Source organism: Pimephales promelas, chromosome 1, assembly GCF_988280905.1.
Source record: "Pimephales promelas chromosome 1, fPimPro1.hap1.1, whole genome shotgun sequence".
NCBI classification, from domain to species: domain Eukaryota; kingdom Metazoa; phylum Chordata; class Actinopteri; order Cypriniformes; family Leuciscidae; genus Pimephales; species Pimephales promelas.
The window spans coordinates 23,183,942-23,192,779 of record NC_142769.1 but is presented as its reverse complement, the minus strand read 5'-3'; the positions used below and the strand labels follow the sequence as shown (position 1 = coordinate 23,192,779).

Genomic DNA, 8,838 nt, shown 5'->3' with positions numbered 1-8,838 from the left:
TTAAAAGACCACATAGTCTCACACATATTTATTTCTGAAAAAGCACATGTTGAAAATCTTCCTCAGTTTGAGCCACAAACAAGGAGAAGCAGAAATATTTCACATATTTATTAATATTGTTAAAGACAATGTGTTTTACAAAAGATACTCAATATTTGCAGTTGTACAATTCTATTCCAATTTGGTTGTTTACATTGACTCAGATAAAATCGAGTTATAAAATGTATAAACTGTAGTATAAAATGTAGAGCAACTGCAGTGCAAACGAGTCAATTGATGTGAGCCATTCTCTTAACATGACATTTCAGCAATAACATTTTCCTGGAGTGTTTAATTCATTTCTAATTTACAGAAATGTTTCTAACAGACCCATACTGAATATAAATGTACTCCAGACAGTCTAGATTAGTTCAGGAAAATATGTTGTAGCTCGTATTTGTGTGTTTACAGAAAATTACAAGTTGCAATTTTCCTTTGTGTGCTAAAAGGCAGAATAAGGTCAACTATTGGACATTAGCACTAGTGGGATGTAATATTTAAGACAGGTGGAAGCAGGTAGGTTGCTTCATGGATAGGTTCTCACCTTGGTGGCCAAAGATAAGGAATAATAAAGATATTTACTTATAGTTTGTATATTTCATTATAAATCAGGACATCCATTTTGAAATACAAGAATGTTCATTGGTTGTGGGACTAACAATTTTAGTCAAGTATTACAATTTAAGGTTTATGTTTTTCAAATTTTGTAATGTTCTCTGAAACTTGCTTAAAAGGTGATTTCCTAAAATTGAAATTGTGCCAAAAGGCGTTAAAAATTAGACCCTTCAAAGGTACATTAAAACACTGACATCAATACAATAAAATACAGAGCAACAATTGAAGCTAATGTATATTGAAACAAATCATCAGCTATAACCAGCAGACACACTTCAGGCAAAAGCAGTGCAGACTAATCATCACAGCCCAGCAGCTCCATGCGTAGAGTTATCCGCTCATGCCACTCCCAGGGCAGAAACCGCACAAATCGTGCAAAGAACGGAGGCTCAAACAAGTTCTTTTTGTATGTGTTGTTGTCGATGTTGCCTTGGAAAATCTACAGGGAAAAAAACCCCAAACATTTCAATTAGTCAGATGAAATGAACATAACTAAATGTAATATGTGTTTGCTTTGAGGCTTTTGTTCAATTTTAGAATTCTGTTAAAATAAAGACTTGATAAAGGCTAATCATTTAAGTGGAGTTCATAGTTTGAAAATGATTTCATTTCCTCTTAGTATCCAGATCCCAACATGGAAAACTGGGAATTCATTGACAATGTAATCCTAATATTCACTGTACCCAATAAACAAAAAAGTATGAGAGGCTATACTGCACCCTACAAAATAAAAATACAGTAACAACATGAATATTGTGAAATATTATTAAAATTCAAAATAAATACAATGTTTTAAGTGTAATTTATTCCTGTGATGGAATAAATTACCCCAGTTTTCAGTGTCTTATAATTTGCTGATTTACTATTAGTACTTTTATCAATATTTTTTACATATTTCCTTTTTTTTTATTTCTTTCAAGATTCTCTGAGGAATAGAAAGCTCAAAAGATACATAGAAAATAGAATATAATTGAAACTTCTATTTCAAAAATAGAAATCTTTGTAACATTATAAATGTCTTTACTGTGATCAATTTAATAATTACTTGCCGATTAAACAATTCATTTCATTAAAAAAATGTAAATAAATAAATAAAGCAGAGATATTGACGTCACTGGTAACCTTATCTGTTCTCGTTATTTGATCCTTCACAATGCTCCATGTTTGTCCATCATTACTGTAAGCGAGCTTAAAGGCTGAAACAAACTGCACAACTCCAAAGTCTTTTGCTCCCTGAGTGATGATGCCTGTGATTCTTTTAGGTTTCTCCAAATCCAGCTGTCACATGAGAAAAAAACAAAAAAAACACATAAAACATCAGAGGCAAACGTCAGACTACGGTCAGTTACCTTCAAAAACATTTGTTAAATAAGAAAAATAATGGAATAGCGTTAGCTAATTTAGTTATTCTTGTCTTTAGGTAGATCTATGCATTTCGTTTTCAAAAAGCACTTTGGTTCACCTTGAAAAAGGGATGTAAAGGGCTGTATAAATAAATATTGATTTTATTGATTTCCTGTTTTGATTCTTTAGCAATTATGATTTCAATGATTTCAAGGAATAAATCCACCACTACCCTCCTTTTTGATGAAAAGGGAAACTACAGCAGATAGAAAACAAAACAGCTTTCTAAAAACTAGACACGTCATCACACAGTCTCACCTGGAGCCACTCTGAGCGATCGTTGTTTGCCGCCGCCCAAGCGTTAGTCTTGCCTTGCTTGTCCAGGCGAGCGTAGTGGGGATACCAGGTAAAGGCATCTATACCCCAAGTACGGAAAATACTAGATGCCGTAAGCTGCACGTCGGAGATGAGACGGGACTTCATGCCCAGTGGATCAGTGCAACCGATTGTGCTGGACTGCACTGTCATGTTAGGGAAAATGAGTAAACATGAAAAAAGTGATTCATATAAAAACAGTGATTCATAGTTAACTCATCTGAATGTACCATTAAGCTCGCAGCCCACAAGTTCCATCCGCAGAGTACAAGCTTTACGGCACACCACAGGAATGATGCGAATATACTGGGCCACAATGGGAGGGTCAAACATGTTTGTCTTTGTTCCGTCATTATCTGTATTTCCCATAAACACCTGAAAAAATACTGAGTCAGGGAATGATAATAGCTTTAATCACTTAAGGAAGGCTTGTGCTGTATTGATAAAGTTGGATTTCTTACCCTGTCTTTTCTCTGGCCATCCGCTCTGTACACCGTGTATGTTTTGCCATCAAAGCTGGATGCCACCTTAAAAACCTTGATATACTCAGCTGTCCCCATGCGGCTGGCTCCTTGGGTGATGATTCCAGTGAGACGCATCTTCTTCTGCATGTCAATCTAAAATTAGAAAATCAAAAAGAGGAAGTCTCCAGGAACAGGTTTGGGAAACACTTCTCTGTAGCATGATGAATATCTATCTCAGTAAAAGCCCTGAGGAATCACTTTCAGAAGGATTTTTCCAGCGGATGAACAGTTATTTTTATTGATATGTGCACAGTTGCGTAATATTAATACAGGTGTGTTTTGATGTGAACGGTTATGTTGATTGATATATTTGTTAATTAAAGGTGTAACTTTTTTTTTGTTAAGTCACAGTGATATGGTTGTTTACCATTATATTGAGTCTATTTTTTCATCTGGTTGATCATGTGATGTAGTTCTATGGTGTATGTGGGCTTATCAGTGTACAGTATGTGTTCATTGTCTGACAAAGAGCCACTGCACTGTGGTGAGAACATGAAATATATATATATATATATATATATATATATATATATATATATATATAGATATATACTGTGTAGCTATACTGTGAATTAGTATCTAATTTTCTACATTTATTATATTTCATTAAATTTCATTAAATCTAAATTTATTGTGTTGTGGAAGCTTTTCACAGCTTTTGTCTTCTCAGGGCATGACAAAAATTATTGACGAAGTGAGCTCATTTCTGACTATATTTTTAGGATGTTTATACTTTAGGTTGATTATTTCTTCTAACAGTAAGCCTGTAGTCCAGGGTGTTTTGCGATCTTTATGTATATTAGTTTATGTATCTAGAAACAAACTTTGTTGTATTATTTCCATGATCACTGTGAAGCTGCTTTGATACAATCTGTAGGTAACACTTTATTTGAAGGGGTGTGCATAAGACTGTCATGACACTGTCATAAACATGACATAACACCTGTCATGAACATGAAGGAGTCTTTATGAATGTTTATGACTGTTGTCATTAAGTGTCATTCGGTAAATTATGACACTTTAAATGCAAAGTTGACATTGTTTAAAATGTCTTGGTTATTACAACTTGACATTAACCAAGAAATCAACAGGTCTAATTATCAAACTTAAAAAAGTTATTTAGCTTTGCGTTAACATTACATTACCCTGTCCCTTTCATATGTTATGGTTGGTTTTAACTTTGGTTGTCATGACACCATTATAACTGTGACATGAATATTCTACTTGTCCCTCAAGTAAAGTGGAACACATTGTACTAGTTATAAAGATGTCATTAAGGGTTATTACATTGTCAAATGCTTTAACAACAGTGTCATTAATATTTCCACTTACCTCAAGTAAAGTGAAACACGTTGGACTAGTTATGATTTCTTGGTTAATGTCAAGTTGTCATAACAAAGACATTTTGAACAATGTCAACTTTGCATTAAAAGTGTCATAATTTACCGAATGACACTTAATGACAACAGTCATAAACATTCATAAAGACTCCTTCATGTTCATGACAGGTGTTATGTCATGTTTATGACAGTGTCATGACAGTCTTATGCACACCCCTTCTCAAGTAAAGTGAAACACGTTGGACTAGTTATGATTTCTTGGTTAATGTCAAGTTGTCATAACAAAGACATTTTGAACAATGTCAACTTTGCATTAAAAGTGTCATAATTTACCGAATGACACTTAATGACAACAGTCATAAACATTCATAAAGACTCCTTCATGTTCATGACAGGTGTTATGTCATGTTTATGACAGTGTCATGACAGTCTTATGCACACCCCTTCTCAAGTAAAGTGAAACACGTTGGACTAGTTATGATTTCTTGGTTAATGTCAAGTTGTCATAACAAAGACATTTTGAACAATGTCAACTTTGCATTAAAAGTGTCATAATTTACCGAATGACACTTAATGACAACAGTCATAAACATTCATAAAGACTCCTTCATGTTCATGACAGGTGTTATGTCATGTTTATGACAGTGTCATGACAGTCTTATGCACACCCCTTCAAATAAAGTGTTACCCAATCAGTATTGTAAAAAGCACTATATAAATAAAGGTCATGTGAAAAACACACGTGAAAGTGCTTCTAGCATTGTGGCTTATCTTGCTAATATTGCCCATACCTCGTTTAAATATGTCTATGCATTGTAGGATTACATATTTTATTTAAATGTTTAATTTAGGTTCCAATACAATAGTATACAAACAGGGAATGATTATTAGTGTGAAAATTGTAACTAAGGTAAATTATGTCACAAACCTAACTGTCTGTCCTGATCTTGCTATTGCAAGTTAAAGTGATACAATCACCTTTTGTTTTAAATGTTTCTGGGAGCCCCAGGCTCAGTTTAAATAGTTATACTGATTGGATTAGGCACTCTCAGTCTAGGGCAGGTTTCTAAACCTGTATACTTCATTTACATGTTTTGTTCAAGAGTCCCCTCCTCTATGTAACTCCTCCCACATGTATGGTTTATGAACAGTCTGTATTTTAGTTAAGTTAGACTTGGCTAAGATTTTTGGACGAAGCAGACTACAGCAATGCAACAGCAATAAAGAATCCTGCTTAAAAAGATACAACAGAGTCTCCTCGCTTCTGAGTTCCTACACTTTGACTGGTGTGGTACACGAGAAAAGCCATTTAAAAACAAGAAAGAAATCCAATTGAAAAATATGATTTGCATTTGTTCATAAACTTTTAAAAAAACTTTTATTTTACAAGGAATTGCTTCAATTTGTGTTTAAGATTTGAGGCACTTGAATAGAGAGCCTCTATAAGCATTGTTTTTTTATAGAATTTTTGGCATTATACTTAATATCGTAAAGGGATACTCCACCCAAAAATGAAATTTCTGTCATCATTTACTCACCCTCAAGTTGTTTCAAACCTATATGAACTTCTTTCTTCTGATGAAAACAAAGGAATATATTTTGAAGAACGAATTGAACTTTGGCACCATTGACTTCCATAGTATATTTTTATTTTCTACAACTGTTTGGTTCCAATTGTTCTTCAAAATATCTTCCTTTGTGTTCAGCAAAAAAAAATAAATAAATAAAAAAAAATAAAGCTTCAATCAAAGGGCTGATTGACAAACCTCAATCCAGGGGTTCTTGTCTTGGGGTGCCGAGCTCCAGGCGTTGACAATTCCCTGGTTGTTGAGTCGCGCAAGCTCCGGTCCCCAGTGCTGCAGCCCAAGAATGCCAGAGTGTACAGAGGAAGCCGAGATCTGGGACTCAACGATTCCTCCTTCCTCCATCCCCAATAAATATGTACAGCCTGCACCATAAAAGATGGTGTGTGTAACAGGGCATGAAACCTACTTTATATTCTCTTCCTGTTGTATGGCTTATTGCTACCTGACTTAATACAGTCGTTAAGAAGCTATAGCTCAGATACTCTGGAATTTGTAATCAAACCCTCAAAACTCCGGGTCAGCGAAAAAGCACTCTATAACGTATATTATGATGACACTCAGAATTAAAGGACCTCTTAGAAACTAAACATATAAAAACTCACGTAGCTGACATTGCTTCCCAACATATGGAGAAGGACACTGGCAGGTGTAGTCGCCATCCAGATCACGACACAGGCCTCCGTTCTTACAAGGTTGGTTTTCACAGTCATTCACATCTGTGTAAGAACACCACAAATAATACAGCCACATCAATGTGATTATAACTTAAACAGTAATTTGGACATGCTGTAACGGGATGCTTCTGTGCAGAGGAAGGGAGGTGTCATGTAACTGCAGCTGAAGGATGTATAATTATTAGTGTGGTGACTGAGGTGTTTGGTAGCACAATGCTCGTGCATGCTCGCAGGCTCTCGAATTTTACTCTATTTTACTCTATTCACATTGAGCTTTTGAAGTGTGCATACGATGTATAGTTTACTATCCCATGAGGCCACGGGAGAGGATTTATAACATATTGTAATGACAACATGACGAATGTAGTACGTCCAGATTACATTCATATTACACACATTCACACAATATAGAACATACTTTTTAATTTTTTTTAAAAAAATAAGTACCTACTCAAGAGAGTATGCGATTTAGGACACAGCCCTTGTCTCTTCCTATAAACTGGCTTATTGCAGTTATCATAAATCCCCACTAAGGGGCAAACTTCTCTCAGAAATATATGGCAAATGGTAAAAATGTATGCAAATGGTATAAAATGTATGATGCATATATATATATATATATATATATATATATATATATATATATATATATATATATATATATATATATATATATATATATATATAATGTCTTTACGGTCACTTTTTATCAATTTAATGCATACTTAACAAGTGAATATTTAGCAATATATATATATATATATATATATATATATATACATATATACAGTATATTGCTAAATATTCACTTGTTATGTATGCATTAAATTGATAAAAAGTAACAGTAAAGACATTTATAGTGTATCAGTAAATCAGCAAATTAGAATGATTTCTGATTTTGTGACACTGAAGACTGGAGTAATGATGCTGAAAATCATCAGCTTTGCCATCACAGGGATAAAATATATTATAAATATATATTAAAACAGAAATGTATTTTAAAGTTGTTTTAATGTATTTTAATCAAATAAATGCAGCTTTGGTGAGCATATATTTTTTCTTTTTTCAAAGCATTAAAAATATAATTATTATTATTTATTTTTTTTTACAATTTTGATCAGAAAATTACACAGAATAGCTATAATTAAAAAGACATACACCATATTTTCATCCCAACAACAGAAGTTGTTTTGTTCCTAAACTGTTAAGAGGATTGCAGAACACAAAAAAACATCACTCTGCCCAAAGCCTGGACAAACATTCGGCACGCGCACACACACACACACACACACACACACAATCTTGTTTTGAGGACTCAATTACAACTAATTTGTTGTGAGTTATGACCAAACTCCTAGAATTTTAGAACACCATCGATTCTGAACAGATCTAATAGATATTTAATTCATGAGCAACTTAACAGCAAATAATTTAAACAAACAAACAAATAAATGATCTTTATGAGATTTAGTTTAGTGTGTGATTGTTTGGATTTGGCAAATACATTAGATGGAAATATTTTCGAATCACCTTAATGCCCAAAGGCTGTACTGCACTGTTCTTCTTAAGTATAAAACCTCTTTGGGTTGATTAAGGTTTGCCTAAGCTGCCCCTGTGGTGAATATTCCTGGCTGTGTTTTTATTTTAGCAATAGTATGCATTACCCTTTGGTCCACTGCCATTTTGTATTGGAGGAGTTTAGAGGTATCTGGTAAATCACTACTTTCATCAGCCATTTTGATTTTATGTCATCAATAAAAGTCTAAATGCCATATAAAGGGGAAAGTTGAACTACAGTAACAAATAACAGTCATTATGCAAATGCATTATTGGACAAGAACACAGTATAAGTCAAAGGCTGCCATCAACTGTTTGATTACCAGCATTAATCAAAATATCTTCTTTTGTGTTCAACAGAAGAAGGAAACTCATTTGGAACAGGGCGAGTAAATGATGACACACTTTTCATGTACAGGGAACTATCCCTTTAATAAACATGTAGTTTATTTAACAAGACATTGGTTAATTATTTAACTCTGTGCTAGCTACTTTAAACTGTGTTGCATGTCTTTTATTTATTGATCCTTGCATAAAAATAGTCAATTATTGGAATTATAACCAAAATATGTTTAAATAATGGCTTAATACATTTTGTTTCCACATGATGTTGCAATGGTTAGGTGGTACAATTTGTAAATATGATTCTACAAAGACGTGAATGCTTTTTACAAGTCAGAATCTCTTAGTTGGTAACGGTAATTCTGACATTGGTAGTTTAGATGTCTCCGCATAATTTGAATGGTTAAAATGGCTTTAAAAGATGTGTCAACTCTAGTGGACA

The 8,838-nt window shown here is 33.7% G+C and overlaps 1 protein-coding gene across 1 annotated transcript in view; it reads right to left on the bottom strand.

The window, feature by feature from the left end:
- Positions 1 to 93: 93 nt before the first annotated feature.
- Positions 94 to 8,838, bottom strand: part of mfge8a (milk fat globule EGF and factor V/VIII domain containing a) — a 13,064-nt gene continuing 4,319 nt past the window's right edge. The window contains exons 4-10 of the mRNA XM_039658183.2: positions 6,426 to 6,539; positions 6,004 to 6,185; positions 2,835 to 2,990; positions 2,604 to 2,748; positions 2,317 to 2,519; positions 1,777 to 1,932; positions 94 to 1,093 (exon numbers count right to left, since the gene is read on the bottom strand). Of these exons, the coding sequence (XP_039514117.2) occupies positions 950 to 1,093; positions 1,777 to 1,932; positions 2,317 to 2,519; positions 2,604 to 2,748; positions 2,835 to 2,990; positions 6,004 to 6,185; positions 6,426 to 6,539 (1,100 nt within the window). The 3' untranslated portion in view covers positions 94 to 949. The remainder of the gene's footprint in view (positions 1,094 to 1,776; positions 1,933 to 2,316; positions 2,520 to 2,603; positions 2,749 to 2,834; positions 2,991 to 6,003; positions 6,186 to 6,425; positions 6,540 to 8,838) is intronic.